At 27.3% G+C, this 22,798-nt stretch overlaps 3 protein-coding genes across 5 annotated transcripts; all 3 read right to left on the minus strand.

The window, feature by feature from the left end:
• Window positions 1-3,010: 3,010 nt before the first annotated feature.
• On the minus strand, window positions 3,011-9,192 carry LOC119672619. Of its 3 annotated transcripts, XM_038083716.1 has the most exons (6): window positions 9,003-9,188; window positions 8,795-8,942; window positions 4,147-4,310; window positions 3,635-4,089; window positions 3,277-3,564; window positions 3,011-3,220 (listed from the first exon to the last, which is right to left on the minus strand). In XM_038083716.1, the coding sequence occupies exons 3-6, from the start codon at window positions 4,260-4,262 to the stop codon at window positions 3,105-3,107; spliced, it is 975 nt and encodes a 324-aa protein (XP_037939644.1). In that variant the 5' UTR covers window positions 4,263-4,310; window positions 8,795-8,942; window positions 9,003-9,188; the 3' UTR covers window positions 3,011-3,104. The 3 variants fall into 3 exon arrangements, with proteins under 3 accessions (XP_037939644.1, XP_037939643.1, XP_037939645.1); XM_038083715.1 differs by lacking the exon at window positions 8,795-8,942 and having other exon boundaries at window positions 9,003-9,192; XM_038083717.1 differs by lacking the exons at window positions 8,795-8,942; window positions 9,003-9,188 and adding an exon at window positions 5,413-5,450.
• A 4,939-nt stretch (window positions 9,193-14,131) lies between these two features.
• LOC119672620 lies at window positions 14,132-15,412 on the minus strand. Its single transcript, XM_038083718.1, has 3 exons — window positions 15,338-15,412; window positions 14,751-14,895; window positions 14,132-14,598 (listed from the first exon to the last, which is right to left on the minus strand). Exons 2-3 carry the CDS (start codon window positions 14,765-14,767, stop codon window positions 14,169-14,171), a joined length of 447 nt encoding a protein of 148 aa, XP_037939646.1. The 5' UTR covers window positions 14,768-14,895; window positions 15,338-15,412; the 3' UTR covers window positions 14,132-14,168.
• A 4,595-nt stretch (window positions 15,413-20,007) lies between these two features.
• Window positions 20,008-21,265, minus strand: LOC119672621. Its single transcript, XM_038083719.1, has 2 exons — window positions 21,080-21,265; window positions 20,008-20,405 (listed from the first exon to the last, which is right to left on the minus strand). Exons 1-2 carry the CDS (start codon window positions 21,094-21,096, stop codon window positions 20,039-20,041), a joined length of 384 nt encoding a protein of 127 aa, XP_037939647.1. The 5' UTR covers window positions 21,097-21,265; the 3' UTR covers window positions 20,008-20,038.
• Window positions 21,266-22,798: the final 1,533 nt, after the last annotated feature.

Below are 22,798 nucleotides of genomic sequence, written 5' to 3' on the forward strand. Positions count from 1 at the left end.
ATTTGGATTTTTGTGGTTGCAGTAGAAAAATAATTTCAGTTCAAATATCAAATGAAATTTTAACATTTATTATGACTTTTTGCAGTAGACGATTGGATTTGACTCAGACATCCATTTCAATCCCAATACTTAACTTTTAAGTAAAATAGAAATATTTAAGTAATTGTTTAAAAATTAAATAGATATTCGATAATAAAGATATATTTATTACGTACAAAAAATTTAACTGACAGCCTTTAAAAAAATTCTTTCATATGCAGTCGCTTAATCTAATCATCTAATAATCTAATCTAGATCTAATCTAGATAATCTAGATGCTTAATCTAATAAAGTCATTAAAAATACATCTTCAAGAGGTTATTGTGGTAAAATAGCCCTCACTCAATTTTTTTTTAAATTATATCATAATTTGCGCCAGCTGCTATTTATGCTTCAGTTTATAGAATTTCCAATGGAGATAGTCTCTCTTGGATTATCATACGTTTCTAGTACGTCTCAATCAATTTTAACTATGAGAAGCTTCTTTCCGTCGAAGCTATACTGACTGAAACTGTGAACATGAATCTGGTTACTATATAAACATTCGGGAACACTTTGAATACGATTAATGCCATTATCAAACCAAATTGTTCAAAATATTTATTAAGTGCTTAGAATCCACAGTCGGTAACTTTTTCCGAGGCCCCTGTGGGCGCGAGACCGTCGGCAGCACCGACATTGCTGACGCCTAGCGACGCCACTGCATATATATAGTTTATATAATGAAAAACATATCTGCAATCTAATCATCGAAATAATTAAAAAAAAACCATTCCATAGGTTGAAATTTAGATAATTACGTAAGTCCTTATATAGCAAAAATCTTAAGAATCGATAACTAAAGAAAAGTTATATATGGTATATAGTCAAGTTACATAATACAGAAATATACATACGCAGTCAGTTAATGTAGTTATCGAAGAAATAAAAGCAGCCATTCCCTAGAATGAAATTAAGATAATTTCGTAAATTTTACCGTATATATTATATGCAAAAATCTTAAGAATCGATAACTAGAGAAAAGTTATATATTGCATATAGTCTATATAATACAGAAATATACATACGCAGTCAGTTAATGTAGTTATCGAAGCAATTAAAGAAGCCGTTCCCTAGAATGAAGTTTAGATAATTCTGCAAGTATTACCTTATATAGCAAAAATATCACGGATCTGTAACTAAAGAAAAGTTTTTGTTGTGCAAATTTTATATAGTACAGAAATACTCATATGCGATCGATTAATGTAGTCATCGAAATAATTTAACTAATCATTTTACATAATTTCGAAAATCTTTCTTTAAATTTAGTTTTTTGTTCACAAAACAGGAAAAACCTCTCCGATCTATAGCTAGAAAATAGAATGCTTTAATATTTATTATTTTTTTGCAAATATCGTATGTAACTATTTATGGGATAGTGTGTTATCTTACTACTTAACCTATGAATTATGTATTCGCATATTTCATATTTTTTAAAATGTTTCTCTTAAACGACTCTTAACATTATTGAACGTTTATTCAGGTAGAATTAAGGAAAAAGCTCTACATTACTACATACGAGCAGAACATTAGAAAGACCATTTCCAATATCTTATCACCTATCACTGTATGAGAAAGATTTTTAGTAGTTGTATTTTTTTTGTCAACGACTAAATTCTTTAACTCATTTTAATATTGAACTGCGTCAAAGTCTTCAATACATATATTTGCGATGATAATTACCAGATAATGTGTCTAGAATTCTTTCTATCTGATCTTTGAATCTGATCTTGTCTAGTTCGATAAAGACATGGTCAATTCATTTTGCCAAATTCTGAGATAGCGTATTATCTTGACGAAACAAAATGGTTTTTCTTTTTGGACATAAAAAATAACACATCTCTATTAACTGCTTGAGACCAATTTACAGCTAAGACTAGAAAACAAACTTAATTTATAAAACTTAAATTAAATCCGTCCATTGAAATATGATGCTCACATAATAACGCATCAACACAATCCAATAATAAATTCAGAGATATAATAATATAATGCTTTAAGGGTTAACGATTGCAAACATTCCCCTTCCCCAGACATTTTGGAATCAAATGCCGACAACTGATCTTACTGTTTAATTTTATAATTAACGGATTCATATAGTGTCTTACATCTACAAAGGTGTAGTACTATCTTATTCTTCTTTGTTTTTTCCTACGAATATATATTTTATTTTATTGCTATAATAAATATATAGCATTTTTATAATCATAGATAAACTGAGATGTTTACAATGATGGAAATAGAAGAGGAAATGTTTGCATATGGTCTTTAAAAAATCTTAATACTATTATCTTCATGAAGATAAGATTATTCCACTCCACGCTCTGAATTATTATTATCATTAATTTATGTTTAATTTATTATTATTAAGTTAAAAACTACAAGAACAGTCCTAGTTCTTTTATCTAATGGCGTATTCTTTACTTTAATCTTATAATTGTTATCACTGCTATCGGAACAAGATCTTGGCATTATTTTTCAATATTGATACTTGAGTTAATGATGTTACTGGCAACTTGATGCGATAATATACAAGGTTATGGCCTGACTCAACTAAAGGAGAAGTATGGTATTAGTATCTTAGTAGTTTCCTAAAATAGGTTGTTTAATTGATATCCAAATTCAAGCAAATCCGAGTTCATCTAATATGCACAGTTATGGTCTGAATCAGCTAAAGGAGAATATGTAAAGTCATTTAATAGGTTGTTTAGTTGGTAACCGAGTTTATACAACTTTGTCTTCACGTTCTGGCCTTAATTCGAATTTTATCTTTCAGGTTTTTGTTTTCACTAGTGTTTAAATATTTTTCTTTTAATATACATATAAGAAGGATTCTTTTGGGATGTTTATTATTTAATGATATTTAACTGTTTGTTATTTAGACTGATCCTCTATACTCGATATTATAATGTAAATTAAAAAAAAATCTATATAACTCGAAATAAGTATTTATTGTATATTTATGCCGCGATTAATGTAAACCATTAAAATATCAGTAACGTAAAAAATAAATTATTAGAAACAAGTTACTTCCTGAAGCATTCCATTATATACCGGAATGTGTAAGTTAAAACGTCAAACTCATTCTTCAAATACATACACATTTTATCAATTTCAGTAGTTCTTAAAACGGGTTGCAGTCCTAAACCAAAATAAATCATTAAATAGAAAAAAAACAAAAATAACTTAACCACTTACGTCTACGTTTGATTAAGAGAAGATAGACATTATATAACCCTTCTGTCAGGCGATGCTTTTCGTTCTCCCTCTTTATCCATTGAAATCTAATTTTCGTCAGATTTTCTTCCAATTCATTCACCTCACTGCAAACCCTAACGAAGGCACGCTGGAAAAAATCCATTTCATTCTTCATTTGCATTAATGAGTTCGCAATGTCACGAGTGATTGTCACTAACTCCAATTTCATGGCATTGAGTTTCAGAATCAGGCTTTCATTCATATCTTTTATATCAACATTCGCTAACACTAAAATAATAGAGAAATAGATTAATATACATAATATACATATACATAAGTAAAGTAAACATATTTATACTAAGCGCATCCATCTTATTAATAAAAGCATCAGCCGTGCCATATTTAGGATATTCTTTTAAAAACGCATTCATGAAATCCTCATAGATATCGTATTCGTTAACGGTGTTCTGAAATTGCACTCGGAAGAGCTTCAATGTTGCCATGCTGCTTCTATGTTCTTTACTCTTTTCTATAGCCTTTTGTTGAACTAGGGCTTCTTGATCCTTAATTGACCTTACGGACTCTTCCTTCTCTTTTAGTTCTTTCAGTTTTAACGCACTTTGAACGAACTTTTGTCGCAACATGAGCTGATCACTGCATAACTCTTCGTGACGATTGCTATTAACTATCTCCAAACGTTTATTTTCAGCAAGTACTTGTTTTTGGATTTCACGATAAATCTCATATTCCCTCACACAAGATAAGTAGAATGATTCCGGTGTTTCCGGGAAATTATCCTGATTCGCTGGTTTCCTTCAGTATTCATTTATTAAAAATTATACAATATAATTGTAAATGATCAATACTTACAGAAAGTCAGTCTCACAACATTCTTTTGAGACAATGAACTCTGCAATCGAGGTAGTAACTTTTTCCTCCAATTTACCGATAACGTCGAGCCTCTCCTTTGGTTTCGTACGTGGCATCTTTAAAAATTGATTCAGAAATATATGTCTGTTGATCCGTATCCTTATCTTCAATTGAAAATAAATTTTAATAAAACTAATCAGTATTGTAATTTTTTTTTAGTTTTGTAAGCATACTATGATCGAAAATTTTGATACCATAAATTACAGTTTCATTCATTTGATTAAAATTAAATTTATGATTAGTAATACAGAAGTAATTATTATTATTATTATTATGTATGAATTATAGTAATTAGTGTCTATCAGCGTATTTACTCAATTTTGTAGATGGGCCTATTAGCGCGTCACTGGGAATATGAGAAGATTTTGAGGGTTATGTGAGTAAGGCAAGGGAGTACAGTTTTGCATATCTATTGATTGAAATTTTAACTGGTTTAGTGTTAAATTGGGGTGTGGTTGTCTAATTTATCGAAAAGTGTCTATGTTCAAATTTATTTCCAATAAGTTTCCTATAAGACAGAGTAGAATTCTACACAGCTCTTTAAATTCACGTATGCATTTCAAACTTACGTGCTTAGTAAAACACATTCTGATCTCTTGGCAAAGTTTTACAGTCTCGAAGAATTATTGGTTATAATTGAGAAGAAGGGCCGGGAACGATGCAAAACGGGAACTTACAAATCAAAAGAAATGATTAAAATTTAGTTGAAGAGACGCTAATTGCCTGATTATAAAACTGATATAAGTAAATAGGAACCTATTTGGAAAAGCTTTGTAACAGTTTTTATGGTAAGTGACAGCGAGACAAACCAAGGCTGCGTTTGAAATGATGTAGATCGTAGCCTAAGGGCAGTTTTAAAGTTTGTTGTTAGCAATGGTTACTGTTTTTTTATATACACATCTATATAAGAGGTTTGGTCTTACTATTGTTCAGTGTTTCGGTGGATAACAATAATCAAAAATCTGATTGTAGTTCTATATGTTATTCTTCAGCATAGTTATACGTAGACATGCTTATATCATTAGATTTTAGACTGATTCAATTAAAATATTAACACTACGGATGAGGTCCCTATTATAATTTATTTACTCCATAAACAGAATAAAACACATTCATAGTATGTTCGCATTGCCTTCTTTAAAGCAGTTTATGATTAGATTGGATTAGTTTTTAATTCAGTTCGGTAATGAAATTGATTAAGCTTACAAAGATATCAAGAAAAATTACAGCAAAAATGTCAAATTCAGCATTGCAAAATATATTTCTTAATAGAAAAATTATCAAAATTTGACATATTTGACACATGAAAAAAAATATAAATACATAAAAAAAAAACAAGTCAAACAAACAAGAGTTAAAAATATTTTAAAGTTTTTTATAAATAAATATTAAACACAAAATTTTTTGAATTTTCTGAGTTTTCCATGATTAATTAAATAATTTCTTCTAATAATACTAATAAAAGTAAATATTATCTATTAACAATTAAAATTTAAACAAACAAAAGTTCTTTTAACACTTTCCCAGAGCTTTTGGACATACTATATAAAAGCTCTTTTACATGCATAAATCAACTTATGCCAATGTAAACGACCAAAACTTAATTTCATTAATGGAAATTGATTTAGCTGCGGTGGGAACGTGGCATTAGAATCATGCACATAGTAACAGAATCAGTTACATTTTTTTCCCTCAGCTAATTTTAACTAACGAAATCAATGATAAATCAAAAACTACACAAAATGAAGTGAAATAAATTTTATTTTATTTTATTTTATTTAAATATTTAATTTATTAGATTTCTTCAGTGTATTTTAATTGACTCCATGTTAAATTTGTCGTGCTCCCGTTTATCTTTATATGCATCCCACCATATCTAAGCTACTTTATCTAAAGGCCATAAAAATTTATCTGTTAATGCATTTTTTAACGACACTTCATGGGAAAATACTTTAAAACAATTTTCATAGCTTTCCCAACCAATAAAGTTCTTAAGTTGAAGTCATAAAACTTTCGAGTAATTTTTACAGCCTTCCGAAAGAAAACCAATAAAATTATATGGGACCTTCAGCTTTAAATCTGGGCTTAATCAATAATTTTTCTCTTTGTCAGATACTCGTAATTTTGAGCTTAGGCTTCTCTACAACAGGTGTAGATTTATTTCAACCTTTTAAGCCACGAAATTTACGAATTTTATATTTTAATTTCTTAAACTTCGAAGCAATGAAACAAGCACAAATGGCAATAAAATTAGTAAATAATTTAAATTTCAACTAATTTGAATCAATAATTAAATCGGATTCGATTTTAATTATCATAAATATATTTTCAACTATTTTTCATAATTAAAATTGAATTAATTTGGTTTAATAAAGATTTCGAACTTGTTTCAAAATTTTTAAGAGACGTAAATTTATCTCAAATTTCCGACTGCAATGCACCAGTGGCGTAGCCGGGGTTGTGCCAATTGGGGGATGATACCAAAATACTTTTTTTGCATCATTTTCACAATTCATTAAATCTTTATATTTATATCCCTGAAAATATTGTCAGTCAGGGAGGAATAGGTGAGATCTGCCCCCTTAACTCCCCTTTTAAATACACCAGTGCAATGCACACTTTTTTTTATTAATTGTGAATTTTTAATATAACAAAAATTAAGTTAGTATTTATGATAAATATTTATGGTATTTATATATTTATTATATATTATACGTAATTAATTATTGTCAATAACTATTAGTAAAAAAAATTAATATAATTAATATGTAATTTAAGACACGAGTTTATTAAAGAAACCAATCATAATTAATATGTATATAATTAATAGATTAATTAGTTTTTATTATGAAAAATAATAAATAAAAATTATTATAATAAATTGGTATATTTTTAAAATATTTCTTATAGATAAATAGTACGTCAGCCGAAATATTTACAGTTGCCATCTCTTTATTTCAATATTAAAAAAAAATTTAAATTAATTTTTTTACTGAAAAAAATCCATGTTATTGTATAACCCATGCTTTGATTATTGCAGATGCAGCACAAGGTGTGAGTTGGGACTAATGTTAGAAGGGACTAATGAAACAAACGTAATAGCTAGACGAGACGATACCCACGAAATTGTATGATTTTAATATATATATATAAAAATTTTAAAAATAAAGTTAAAGAATAGAATGATGGTACTTGGGATTCTGGGTACTTGGAATTCAGTTAACGTCTATTATAGTTTCCTCTATTTTGAAACAGTATTTTTTTTAGTTTTCTTTTTGTATTGCAATCCATTTTAATAAATGGATTACGTAAATATACAATATATGTATATAACTAGTGTCTTGTCATTGATTTTGGATCAACAGAATCTTTTGTGTTAGCAACCAAACTTAATCTATTAATAAACATTCAGGATTTCCAATGAGGACCAAGACATCTCACTTGAAACTTTTTTAAAACCTTATAAGGATAGAAGCTTGTGTCCGTGAGGTCTTCTTCTGACTCAAATCAAAGCTGCACAGTAACAAAAACAAATGCTTCATATGTCTCTAAACAGAATCTCTTCAATCTCCCTCGTCAAATAGAGCTATCTTGTTTTGGATGATAACGCGGGCATTAATCATTTCTAGATTAACCAGGCTCTATTCTGCTCTGCTGAGAGCGAGTGCCTTACAGCACTTGTAAGAACGAACCAGCTTTCAGACCTGCCAGTATTCAAGAAAGTCGCACCAACATTGACTTCTTATATTTAAAATGCAATTCTCTATCTCTATCAAAGACTCGAAATAAGTGCCTAATATAATACTTGTGAGCTTAAGCAGAATTGGTCAGCTCTAGTGCAGCTGACCTATACCCTGTCCTTTATTACCCTGTTCTTTATTGTTACCTGTTCTTTATTGTTACTTGCTGTGATATGACAGAAGTCCAGTCAATTTCTCGAAGAGAACTTCTAAGAGGACAATGTTTCATTTGCTGATGGCCGTCTGTATTTGTATAAATATGGGTACCTTTAAACGTTAACACCAGCACATTTGATGCTCTAATTATTGTAAGCACCATAAGTACGATGCACGATTTCAAAACATATGAAACTTTTTGTTTCATACATATGTACTATAAAATAATATCTACGTGAGTTTAGTACTACGTCCGACATATATATTTCTCACCATATACCCGACGCAAAGACCCAAACAGTTAAAAAAATTGACTTTAATTGTTGAATCAATTTCACATAATATAAAAACCATAAAGCCTTTTATAGAGTTGACGGCCACATTTTTTATGGAATGCGTAGGTGCTAGTCTATTTGCAAATCTTTGTGCCTTTTTGCAACCTTTGAAACTATTTGCAAACCTAGTACAGCAAGTCTATTATATAGAGTCTTATTAAGAAAGATTGGGTAAATTGTATAATTCGTACACCCAAAATGTTAAAGAATCGTTGCAATTAATCTATGAAGCTGTTATAAGACTATGTTGAGATATACATTAATCCGTAAAACCAATGATATATGATTTCCTATGTATGTATTTCTAACAATTAATTGATTTAATCCACTTGTATGTATCATTTTTGAAAAACTTGCCTGTGACCAGGGATATCTGACTTTATGTGATCCATTTTTAAAATATAGTATTTTATATGATTGAAAGAGTTTTCAGGTAGTGAGTCTATTGGCAGTCTGTATCTTAAAGCGATATTTCCGTGTCAGTCAAATTTCTTACACAACAAATCTAAAACAAGAGTTCTTTTTTACAATATTTTAAATTCAATTTAAAAATATATATGCTTACCTTGCAAGACTCAATTACCACATGAGGAATATAGGTGCGATAGAAAGTGATTACTGTCGACACTGTCATGAGGAGAAGGAAACATATTCTATGCAACTGCCCAGCGGCGAACGTAGACTTGAGTACCTTGGAAGCCGAATCTTAGATCCAAATCAAATAGGTAAAATAAAACCCACAGCAATTACGAGATTTATATATAGTCTAGAATTGTTTTAGTTGGGGTACACTCATAGCCCATTATTTGATAATAACAATACAATTGTCCTGTCCTCTATGCATCCTGTAAAATAATATTAATAATAATAAGTTTAATAATTAATAAGTTTGTTGTTGGTACCATGTATATTATTATGTTATTATTAGACTAAATAAAGTTAGAATTAAGTTTTAGTTTCAAAATTCAAGCATTTAAAGACTAAGCTAAAATAGAATTATATTTAATTCTATCAAATCTAAACCAGAATTCAATTATCTGCAACTTTCATATTTGAAATAAACTTGCTTGTTTCTGCTTTTTGTGAAATATTGGTGATGAAAGTCATCATTTTAACATAAGTATAAGTCCTTGTTACTGGTAATCTGAGTCTGGGTCTACATCACGAACGAATGATTTTATTGCGCTCTTAGGATTGAAAAAATTTGTCTAGCATTATATTCCTTCAAAAGTAAGAGAAATTAAAGAAAGGACGATAGCATATTATATCCTTGGTGTTATTATGACTCGATGTAACTAAGGACGTGTGCGAGTTAGGCTTAAGTTGCGTTCTAAATGAGGGAAATTCTAGTTGTGCCGATAATGTAGTGATGTGTCGATATGTGTGATAAATGGCTGCATGTGTGCAGTGCAAAAAATTCCAAAAAATCTCCTATTTGGTTTAGCATCAACTTAGTCTAACTCGCACACGTCCTAAGTTACTTATTTAATATTTTTGAATATTAAAATAGTAATAAAATTTGCTGGTGGAAAGCACTTATGTATACACGGTGTTACTCAAAGAAGCTCGTGGAACAGACCTATTACATTATTCACGCTTTTATTTATTTAAAAAAAATTTATGTTACCAAATCCGCCCGAACCTTTGAGTAGCTAGTACTACCCATAAATAAATTATATCAGTCAATAATTTTTTTAATATATAAATACCAAATAAATTGGTAGTATTTATATATATATTACTATTAAAATTAAATTTTAATTTTAATTAGATTTTTTTTTCATATCTATTTAAAATTTTAATTCTAAGTAATATTTTTCTCGACTTTATCTAAAATATCCGAAATGATTCATTTAACCCTTGAAAATTCATCCCACCTGTACGATTTAAGGCGACACTCACTGTAATTTTTTCTTACAATTTACATTTGTCAATGTTCCCTTATGCTTGTAACTTCTATTCTTATTGGATTAATTTGTTGGTAACCTGCGTGTGAACATCATCACAACAGAAATAGAAAAATAGAAAAAGAAGATTCTAAATCAATGACAGCACAAAAGAAACACTAAAATGCAGCCGCATTTGTTACAAAAACAAAGCACAAGTGTTTCTAATAATAAATTGTCGGCGTCTTTATGGGGGCTTTTGTCACGCTTCACAGTTCAATTATTAAGTTGTCAACAGTCCATTGAATGATGTTAATTTTATTCATATTTTGCTTTAATATTAATTATTAACCAAGCACAGTAATAGGAAAAAATTCTGAAGACAAGAAAAACAGCCAAAATTTGAAGAATTTTTTACTACTTTTCACATTGTTTTTTATTTTTTAACTGCACAACTGTGATTCTTATTGGTTTTTAATTTCAATATATAAAAAACCACAAAATAAAAAAGAAGTCGCCGACATAAGTGGCGCCTTTGAGAACACAAATTCCTGTTATGTATATAGACACGATCAGTTATAAAAACAATCATTTATTATATCCATTAAATATAGTAGAACCAAAAAATTATAACTTTAAATTATTTTAAATAAAGTAAAATTACCACAAATCAAATAATTAATTTATATATTTTATTAATTTCGTATTTATTTACATTATACAGAGCACTTGTGAAGTTAACTTATGAGAACAGTTTGAAAAAATGTAGCGGAGCCAGCAAACTAAAAAATTCATGTAAAAGAGTGAGAAACTTTCAAACTGTTGATTAACAGTTTTAAGTTTGACAGTGGGCTTTAAAAGTATTAAATCAAATAATGTGAAATTTTAAAATCTGCATTATTTTAATTCATGTTTAACATATCAAAAAGTTAATATTTCCTTGAAATTTATTTTTCAATACGATTCGCCTTCATATTTTTTCTTTATTTGTACCAATATTTGCACATATGTGTGGTATATTGAAATATTTTGTTACCGAATTCTCTCATTAAAAGTGATTTAAAAACAAATATTCTATTTTGACAGTAAGTTTTAAACATTTATGTACAGATTTTGTAAAAAAAAATACGACTAATTGCTATAAAAGGCGTTTTCAGTGGCTCGAAACTCTTCTGCCAGTAAAGAAAAAAGTATTACCAAAGCAATAAGCGAACTATTGCGAACCTTCATTGGAAATTCCAACGAATATTGCGATCATATGTCAAAAATCACATGCAAACTAAAATTCAAACAATTTATGAAATTCAAAAATTTCATAAATTGGAAAATTGGGGAAAAATAAAATATATTAGTATTTTGTTTTGAAACTTCCAACATTCTTACCAATCCTTTTTATTCTGAATTCATTTTAATTTTCAATTTTATATTATTTATTTTTATAAAAAATGTTATTTGCTTGCATTAGGTGCACATATGCAAGATTTGCTTTTCGCCAAAACATAATAGTTGACAGATTGCGACAGTGCTGCCAATGTCACGCTTTGCGAATATAGGCTAGTATGAGTTTTTTTTGTCAAACTTGAAAGCCACCGAAAACGTCTAAAATTAATGATATAATTAGCGATAATAGCGTAAAATCGTTAATTGATATAATGTGGTATCCATTATTTGGTGCAACTTTGTTTAGAATGCGGTAATCTCAAATAATTCCACAAAATACCGCAGTATATGGTAGTCAGATGGTTCGAGCTATATGACATTAATGCATTAAGTCTTTCCAAGCATGTGCCGTCAATTTGTTAAGACTTATAAAACTTGCATGTGGCCTGGTATTGTTATATCGAAACGCAATTTTTACTCTTGGTGAATTCTAATCTCTTTTCTTTGCTCATGCGGTGCACTCCCAAAATAAAGGCTTACTTAGCTGTCATAAGATGTAGAAAATATTCAGCACGAATAATCCATAAGGTAGAATTGATCACCTAATGGTTTTCAAAACACGTAGACATATTAAATGTGAACGGCATAATGCACAAAAAGTGATAAAGATATGAAAGAAAATTTACAACAGAATATTTTAAGGTTTAAAATAAATTCAGTTGATTCTTATGTGTTTTCTTGTTTATATTTGAGCATGAATAATTGAATGTTTTATTGTCAACTAGATTAAACGTATCAGCTGATTGCTTACGGTACAACTAATTTGACCACTCAGCCAACAAACGTCAATCTTATTTTCATCAACAGTTTTAATTATGATCAGGTCACAATGCACTAATTACGGTGGTGTTGCAATAGACTTATTTCTCAACAAGTATATTAGAAAAACCGTCAATTTATTAAATAATTTTAATTTTTATACATATTTTTATAAATATATATATAAATTTTTTTCTGCGGCCAAAATAAAAACTGATTGAAATCAATTGCTATATTCAGCAATCTCGGGTAAAGAACTTAGAATATAATAAAAAAGCAATCAGTTACTCTAATGGAGAGAACAGCAAATATGCCCACAATGGGTAAAATAATTTAAAAGAATTATTTGGAATTTAAAGCATTTCAGGTTGAGAAATTGTCCTAATAAACGCTTTGAATCAACAATTGAATTAATTAATTTTTTTTCAGTAGCTCGAATACATCCAAAGCCATATTGTGAGACTTGAACCCAAAAAAACCATATCTTAGGAATGCAAAATAGACAAATTTCAGTTATTAAACTGCAATGGCCAAAAGCTGAAAGTCGAATCCAGTAATCAAGAGAAAGGCACAAATTAAAATACAGAAGGCTTAGTATTTAGATAACAAATATATCTAAGTCAAAATTAGAGATAAGTGAAAGGAGAAAGTGAGCATGTTCTTGTTAGGAGTGATTACTGATTAAGAGCAAACTCTGTGCAAAGGGTTATTGTAAACATGATTCTAGAACTGGATTGCAATAGAGACACTTAAGATGTCGCTCATATAAAGGGCTAGGTATTTGGGGACTTGCATATTATTAATCATCTTTTGGGGACTTGCATCTCATATTATTAATCATTTTTTAAATAAAGCTGTATAATATTTGATATCAATCAGCTATAATTTTATGAAGCCATATAATCGTTAATGCAAAAACTTATAAATTAGTATTGATGACTACACTTAAGAGTGCACAGACTAGCGGATTATATACCAGAATCTTTAGCAAACATATTATCATAGCCTTACGTCAAGGAACGTGAAAGGAGAGAAAAAAATTAATGCTCAAATTTTTTATTAATTTAATGTAAATTATAAATAGCATAATATTATAAGTTAATAATAATTTTGGAAGATCTTATTACATTTAGAATAAAAAAAAATTTATACTAATAATATTTACTTATTAAATTTAATTTATAAATAATATAAAATGATGATAAAATCTATATAGATAATTATATTAACTCACAATCTAATTACATTGAGAACAATGAAAACAATTTACACTCAAATATTTTAATCATAAAATGTTAATTTTAAATAAAACAATATAATATAAACTATACAGATAGTATCTCAAGATCTAATTACATTTAGAAGAGTAAAAATAATCAATACTAAAATGTTTTACTCATTGAATATTAGTTATAAGTAATATATTATAATACAAACTGCATAAATAGTAATATTATCTTAAGATTTAATTACATTTAAAACAATGATAATACAATAACATATTATAATATAAACTATAAAAATAAAAATATTATCTTAAGTTCTGATTACATTAAATTTTAACTGTGATTTAAATTTATATGCGTTATTTTTATAATAAAGTAAATATTTTTAAAATTTACGTATATTATATAAAAATAATTTAATCATAAAGAATTTCTTATTTTTAAAACTACAGGTTTGCTGCCATGGTTTCTGACCTGTTCCGCAGTCGGTTTTATAATCACAAATGATTCTTTTCCATTTTTTTTGGTTTGGTTAGGTGCGTTATATTCTTTAACTTCTATTGGGTCAGTGTTTGGTTGTTGTGTTTCATCTTGGTTTTTTATGAGTTTTTGGGCTTTCTTGGAGGGCGGTCTTACGCCTGGTTTTATAAATTCAAATAATTTTTGTCCAGCATTTTTTGTTTTGTTACGTCTCTTGTATTGTTTACTTGTTGATGGTGCTTCATCATCGCTTCTGGTTTCTTGACTCGACTCTAATTGTGAAGGATTATTTGCAAACACTACCGGTGCCTGACTTAACATTATTAAACCAAATGCCGCGTCCAATTCGTGATGAGTATATTGAGTCCAGCTGAAATGTCGGGAAGAAAAATAGGAAATTACTATTCAATATATAAAATAAAAAATATATTAACATACAAAAAAACCATTTATTTTTTATTTCATTTTTTTAGTTATTTCTTTACTTATTCATTTATTTTTTTATTTTATAAATTTACTTACTTTTTTCTTGCTTGCATATTGTTCAGTATTTCAGGAGTCTTAAAATAATTATATCGGCTTACAGCTTGTAGAACCTTTAAAGTCCAGTGTCCAAAAAATTTTTTATTTGTTAATTTTTTTTCAATTTTGATAGTAATTGGCCGATCTATATAATATATATAAAATTTAGAATATAATATTAGAAATACTTTATAGATAATTCTTTTTTTATATATAACTGCAAGTGCAAAATCTTTTTACATATATTTTTTTTATATACCACAAAAAAAAGTGCAAAGGAAAAAGCTTAAAACTAAATATTAGAAATTTAAACCAATCGTCTTATTGTTTAAATATTTATTAAAATTTTGAAATATATTTTCAATAATTGTTACTGTATTATTGACATTTACTCAGTGCATTTGTTAAATGTATTTTATAAAATTTAGTATTCGCGATATTAAAATTAAGAAAGCTTTTTATAACTTAGTTCGATTATTTTTTTAATGTAATTTTTTATTAGTAAAACCAAATTAACTCAAAATGCTATATATTACATTTACACACTACATTTTGAAATTATTTATACAACCAATGAAAGGACTTACATTAAATTAATTTAAAATTATAAATTATTCACACTACCGCTATAGCGTACAGAACTTTTATTACTTTCTAATCGCAGTACCTGTTTTGGCGGCAAATAAATATTTTGAACGTCAAACTTACATACAGTGATTTTTAAACTGTCCTGTTTTAAATTCGTACTAATTGGACTAGTTTAATATTATAAATATTTTAGTAAAATTAATAATAAATATTAGCAAAGATTATACCAGAAAATATTTATAAATGTGTAGATTAACTATTATTAAATATAAAAAAATATGTTCATTAAAATTAATTTGTTCTTTAGTGTTATTTATGAGCTGTTTGTGATATTGTTTAGTTACTATTTCAAAAATAAACAATAATACATATTGAGGGAAATTAAATATTATTGTATGCTTTAATTTTCAATAATTATACACCTGAAAATATTAACAAAAAAAAAAGAAAAGTTGTTTAAATGATATTACAAAAAGAAAGTATTTTTTTTTTATCCAAAAAACAGACAAGAGTAGTTTAATAGAAAATTATTAACTAAAAAATTAATTTATTTCTTATTTTTTTAATGTAAAAGGCTTTTAAAAGGTTTCAGGAAAGAAGGGGACTGAAGATGAATATCGAAGATAAACGAAATATCGAAAAAGTATTTTAATAAAATATAAATTCCTTTTAAATATAAATAATAAATTACAGTTTTTTTATTGCTATTTAAATGACCAATTAGCCCGCTAATAAATTATTATATAATATTTTCGGTCCAGACAAAATTATAAACTAAAACTAATTTTATAAATTTAGAGTGAAATTAGTTGTGGTATAAGAATCAGCTATCCCGTCCTTCCTTATAAAAAACCAATATCGAATTATGTGTGCAACAGTTTGAATACTATTATTGACAATAGTATTCAAACTGTTGTACTACATACGATTGAACAGCAGTTGCTCCCTTATAAATTCAATATAATTTGACTACAGTGAGTGGCAAAAAGTATTGTAACACCAATTGCTCTTTAATGGTACGTTGAACATAAAGAAGCAGTCGGTGGTTGATGGCAAATTATTTAATATAATAAATAAATTTTTAAATTTCATATAAGATTCTAAGGTGCAGGTATCAAACGATGTTACTCTTTTTCTATTTAATTTATCCAAGAACTATTCTTTTTGTTGTAGTAAAGATATAGCAAAAAAATATAAAACAAAATTATTTTATATCTGTTACATTCAGAGCATTTTAAATACAATAACCAAAAAGAAAAAATATAGTATCCACAAAGTATTGAGTATTGAACAGTAAAATATTATATATGATTTAATATAATAAATAATATATTAAAAGATAGTTAAAATAATTATATGTAGTTAATATAATTGTGTGGTTTTTAATATGTACACATATTTTTACAAAATATTATTCATATAAAAAATATTGAATATTTCAACGAACTGACTAGAAACCACATGTTTTTTAGTTGTCGTCAAGATGTTTTTTTGAACCAGCATTTGTATAAGTCGGTGGGCCGAAATTGTCATCACCTATTGGGAAAACTACAGGCATTTGTTCTAACATTAACAACCCAACAGCAGCGTCCAGTTCATCTTGTGTATAATCAGTTACTCTAGAAATGGAAATAAGAGATTGTATATTTAAAATTAATTAAAATATATAATTTCTATATAAAAATGAAATTTTGTTATACTTAAAATTTTACTATTTTATTTTTTTAAAAAACATTTAGTCTTTTTACCAATTTGATATTTTACAATAGATTATTTGCAGATACATTTATTAAGTAATGTTAAAAATAAATTCTGGAATAACTTTGGAGGATCACATTTTATGCCACAAATAAAGTTTTACGAATGTGATATAGAGAAAAAAACATCTTAAAATCAACAAACGATTGTTTAGTTATATGATTTAAGATCCATATTTTTCGTGATATATGTATGCTTGGGTGCTCGATTAACACCCAATAGTCGATCAGAATAATCTATTCTTTGACATGCTTCCTCCAAAAGCGCAGTGTAGCTTAATAGTGCTTAATCGAAAGGCTTAAAAACTGAAGCAATTAACAATACAACAGACAAACTAACTTATAGACAGACAAACATTGACAATTTAATTCATCTCGCCATGTCGATCAAGTTCGTACATGTCTGGTAAACTTACTGTAAGAATACAGTTCATATTAGTTTGAATGAATAACGTTATACTTAATACATTTTCGAATAATTTATTTTCAGACTTACTCTTTATGTTCAAGAGGTGGACCAAGTACTACTGGGGTCTTTAACCGTCTCAGGCTTTCCAAAGTGTTTTTCTCATTACTGTTACTGCGAAAGTGAAAAAAACAATAAATAATAATCATATATTCAGTTTCTACTTAACAAAAATCTTAATTATTTTCTTAAATAATAGATTATTTTTAATTAAAATAATTTTTAAAAAAAAACTCACTCTGCGCCTTCTTCCATTGTGGAAAGATTTTGTGAATAAAAGAAAGAACAAAAAGTTTTGGGAACAAAACAAAACAAAAATTTCTGTTCCTAAAAATTTATTTTTATTTCCAGTGTTCCAAAATGTCTTTTTTTTGTAGAGATCATTTTTAACGTTTATTGATGGACTATTTTAATTTGTAGTAAAATAATAGTTAACGATATAAAAATCTGCACGGGAATATTGAAAAAAAATTAAGTAAGCTTTTATTATAATCAGTATTAAAATCTTATTGAAGAGATTGTACATTAATATTGACCCAACACATCCAACACTCTTGCTTATTCGATTCGAATCAACACAGTTCATAAAATAAAACAGGACACTAATATGAAGATATAAAGATACACAACAATAATAACCGCAACCGCAGAGTCATTTAATCAAATGAACTACCAAAGTTCATAGTTATATAGCATGTACCTCGAATGACTGATTTGGGTCAAAAATCATATTTGCAAAGCAAATGACTGATTTCTGTATACAAAATCTTATAGGCGCAAATGGGATCCACACTCGCGCAATGGATCTCATTTTGCATAAATGAGTTCCAACGAGTTTTAAATGAGTTCCAAATCAAATCAACAGGATCGTTGAAAAATCAGCTGTTTGAAATAAGAACAAATGAATAACTGCGAATGTAAAGACTCTTAAATGACTGATTTCAAATGATTCATTTGCGGCCAGTGTAAACGCCATATTAAGTTGTTACTTTAACTCGACTTTAAAAAAAACAAAAAGCAGTAGACTCTTAGATATCCTCTATTGAGTGACACTCAAAAATGTTGGTGTGCACAGCGCATTAAGGTGAAAAATGTCAAATGCAACCCAAAAAAAAATTTGCCACAAGGGAAACTACCAACTTTGAAATATGCTATGGTTTGGTATGTAAAATCTAATTAAACAACAGCTGAGCTGCTGAGTATAAAAAGGCATTGAGGAAGTAAGTATTTAATAAAATCTTTGTTTTTATCAATTGAATATGTAATTATATATTTAATAATTACATTATTAGCGATTTAGAAAAACAGGCTGTGTTGCTTACTGTCATTTTTTCTCCAAAACGTAGTAAAATTGTAGCAATTTGCTCCTAAAAGGCGCAAATTCTGAAATTTATTACTAATCAACACTGTTTTGCCTTAGTGCCGAGGCACAAATACGCCGGCTATCATGCCGGAATTTGAATTGACATATTGTTTTTTCTCTCAATCTCAATTTTATAATTCGCATTGAAAACAACAACAATTTTACTCATGCCGTGCCCGAGACACTCTGCATAACATGGGCCTAACAGATAGAAGCTGTAGAAGCTAAACTTTCACAAAACTTTCTGACACATAAAATTTCTTTCACATGCAATAAGTAACTTATGTCAAGGGAAACGACACATTTTTGAAGTCATATAAGTAACTTACTAAGTTTACAGGCAATTCAGATTTCCACGTAAATACTGTTTCAAACTGTACTAACTTGTTATTGGCATGTGCTAGAAAGGATAAAGGTATATTGGATAAAAAGCAGTATATATAACTTTAAAACTATAGACTTTAGCTGATTTTTCAATCAGCTTTTTACGAAAGGAATATTAAGATATTTGAGATTCTATTAAATATTCATCATTATCTTTATTATTATTATATTTCTCAAATTACTTTCTATTGCTTTGTTTATATGAAAGATGTCCTCAATTGCAACTTTATGTTCTATTGCAGTGTAGATTACTGTTGCGACTAATTGATTTTTAAAATACAGTGCCAAGCATTTACATTGATTAAGTAATATTAAGACCGACACATTAAATATGTTTAATGAATTTGAATGAAAAAACAGTGTTCACACCAACACTTATATTTTGTTCAACTTGAAACAAGTCATTAATCAGCTGTTGTATTTATGTTACTGCTTTATAAATCTTGTGAACAAATTTATTTTGTTGATTTATGTCCTTAATTTGCTACAGAAATGAGTTTATTATTTTAATAATTAAAAATAGAAATTAATTTAATCATAGTGGATTATTATATTTTGATTAGATTAGACATGTATTTAATTTACTATATATTTTATAAAGATATAAGAATATATATAAGATATTATAGTAAAATATATATTATTTAAAATTAAATTTTATATTTTATTTTCATATAAACTTAATCTTATAAACTCTTTTGATTTGATTTTTTAAAGCCACATATTATATTTAGCGAATTGATTTTCGATCTGGTTTAGGGGCTGGTTTGTAGCCTGTTTTCACACCACCTTTTTTGCGACGTCCTTTACGGCCTGATTTGTGTTGTCTTTTACGATTTTCTTTTCCATCTGCTTTGGGTTCTAAGTTCTGTTTTGTCAACACAACTGGCACCTCCTCCTCTGCTTGTTTTATTATAATGTCAGGTAAATCATTTTCTTCTTTAATAGATGTTGATACTTCATCCTGGTTTTCGATTTCTTGAGTCGGCAATAAATCTGTAGTAACTTCAGCAAAAACTATTGGTGTTGTTGCCAACATAAGTGAAGCAAAAGCGGCTTCTAACTCATCTTCAGTGTAATCAGTATGTCTATAATTTCTGGAAGAAGAGCACATATGAAATCATCAATAAATAGTATAATAATAATTATGTATAATAGATATATAATAAATATAGTTTAAAAAATTTATAAATTAAACTTAATTAAATTAAAGTTAGTTATGAGGAAAGAGATAGTTTTCTTCATTGAAAGTATTATTTTAATAGAGCAGTTTTTTTGGACAGTAGTTAATTGCAACAACAAAATTTTATTAATTAATTTTTGGAGAAGCTTACAGCTGTATTGTCAAATACTTAGCTTCAGTGATTTTGGAACTATGGATGATACGAAATATATAAATATATTTGAAAATATATATGTATATTAAAAATATATACAAGAAGGTATATTTCTTATATGGCGGGGTTGAACTTGCTAAATTTGCTCAGAGTCAGTGTTCATTAGCTAAAGCCGTATTTGACTTATATGATCGCACTTGTATGTTTTGTTAATTTGTTGTGAAACTTCATTAACAAATTAACTTGCTGTGTTATATTAGTACGAAATCATAAAATAGTTTTAGAATAATTAAATTAATTAATATAGTTATTTTAATTGTTCGAGTTTTGTGCTATTCTTTTGTAGAGGCATTATTTATTGCATGCTTTTATATGCAATAAATAAATAAATTTTAAACATTTAAATAAAATGTTTAAAAATTATATTGACTTACTCTTTTTCTGCTTCCATTATCTTTAGTATACGTGGACTAGTCAGAAATAATAATATCGGCTTAAAACTCGTTGAAACTTTAAAGTTCTGTGTCCAAAAATATTTTTTTTTTTTTGAAATTGTTTACTTCAACTTCAATTTGAGGAATTGACCTGACTAAGTACGGAAATTTCAGAATAATTATTTAAAAATGTTTTATATATTGATATTTCTGTTTAAAGCGTCTACTTTTTTTTTTAATTCATGCACTGCAAAAGTTACTACAAAATAAAAAAAAAACGGAGAAATGTCATAACTTTATATTAAAAACTAAAAAATAATATCTCTCTAGTTTAAATGTTTATTAAATTTTTGAAAAAATCCGTAATGTTTAATACTGCAGCACTGCTATTTACTTAGTATCTTTATTAAATATATTAAATAAATTTTAGTGATCGCGACATTAAAATGAAGACGGCTTTTTATAACTCAAAGAAGTGAATTATTAATGTAGCTTTTAATTATTAAAACTAATTTGTCACAAAATGCAAGCTATTTTATTCATACACTATATATTTTATATGAATATTTTTTATACAAACTAATAGTTTATTTATATTCAATTAGTTTAGAATTTTAAATTATTTACATTTTTATTATTCACTTTCTGATCGCAGCTTTCTTTTTGGCGCCAAATACATTTTTTTAAATGTCAAACTTCCATGTAGTGACTTTTAAACATTTCTAATTAGATTTGTACTAATTGGACTAGTTTGATAGCATATATATTTTAATTCGATTAATAATAAATACCAGTAAAAATCATATTAGACATTATGTTTAATAAGTAAACTCATTTTGTGTCAAATATCAAATTATCAACAAAATAAATTTATACTTAATGTAAAAGAAACTTACTTATAATTAATACACCTCTCTTATAAATTTAATTAATTAATTACTGTAGTTGCATTATACATTATGTATCTACATTATATATCTAATTTAGTAAATACTTCAAGATATATATAGTTAATTATTTTTTATGAAAATTAACACAAACTATGCTTCTGTATGCAATTTGTAAAACATTATTGGCTCGTATAACAGAAAAGTATTTTACTACTAATAACATTCAAACTGTTGGACTGCGTACGTTTGTATAACAGTTACTTCCCACTGCATTCAATATAATTTAACTACAGTGAGTGGCAAAAAAGCACAAACTGTAGGCACCAAGTGTTTCTTCAAGGTTGGTGGAGGCTTATAAGAAAATTCTAATTTTCAATAATAATAATAATAATAATAATTATTTTAAATAATAATTTAATTTTTAAAGTTTCTTTAGGATTCTAGAGTTGTTATCACAAGTATCAAATGTTGTAACTCTTTTTCTAATTATTCTATCTAAGAACAATTTTTTTTGTTGTAGTAACGATATAGCAGAAATATATAAAACAAAATTATTTTATATCTGATACATTCAGAATATACTAAATACGATAAACAAACAAAACAAAAGATAAACTTATAATATACTTAACATTTAAAAGTTATGTTTTTTTTTTGATAGAATAACTAATATATCATAAGAAAGTTTTGTATGACTATAAATCTATGCACACTGCTATTATAGTACACTTTAATCTTATATGATACTTTTAATATGAAGCCATATATTTACAAAGTATGAATTACGAAAAAATAATATTTTAATGAACTACAGTAATATTCATTTATT

Source organism: Teleopsis dalmanni, chromosome 1 (assembly GCF_002237135.1).
Source record: "Teleopsis dalmanni isolate 2A chromosome 1, ASM223713v2, whole genome shotgun sequence".
Lineage (NCBI taxonomy): Eukaryota > Metazoa > Arthropoda > Insecta > Diptera > Diopsidae > Teleopsis > Teleopsis dalmanni.

Bases quoted from the DNA above. Each gene is read 5' to 3' on its own strand.
- LOC119672619 (XM_038083715.1), bottom strand. From the start codon at position 9,071: ATGACAGTGTCGACAGTAATCACTTTCTATCGCACCTATATTCCTCAT. The intron at 4,311-9,002 runs GTAAGCATATAT...TTTCAATTGAAG, and splicing joins TGGTAATTGAGTCTTGCAAG to ATAAGGATACGGATCAACAG. The intron at 3,221-3,276 runs GTAAGTGGTTAA...ATTTTGGTTTAG, and splicing joins TCTCTTAATCAAACGTAGAC to GACTGCAACCCGTTTTAAGA.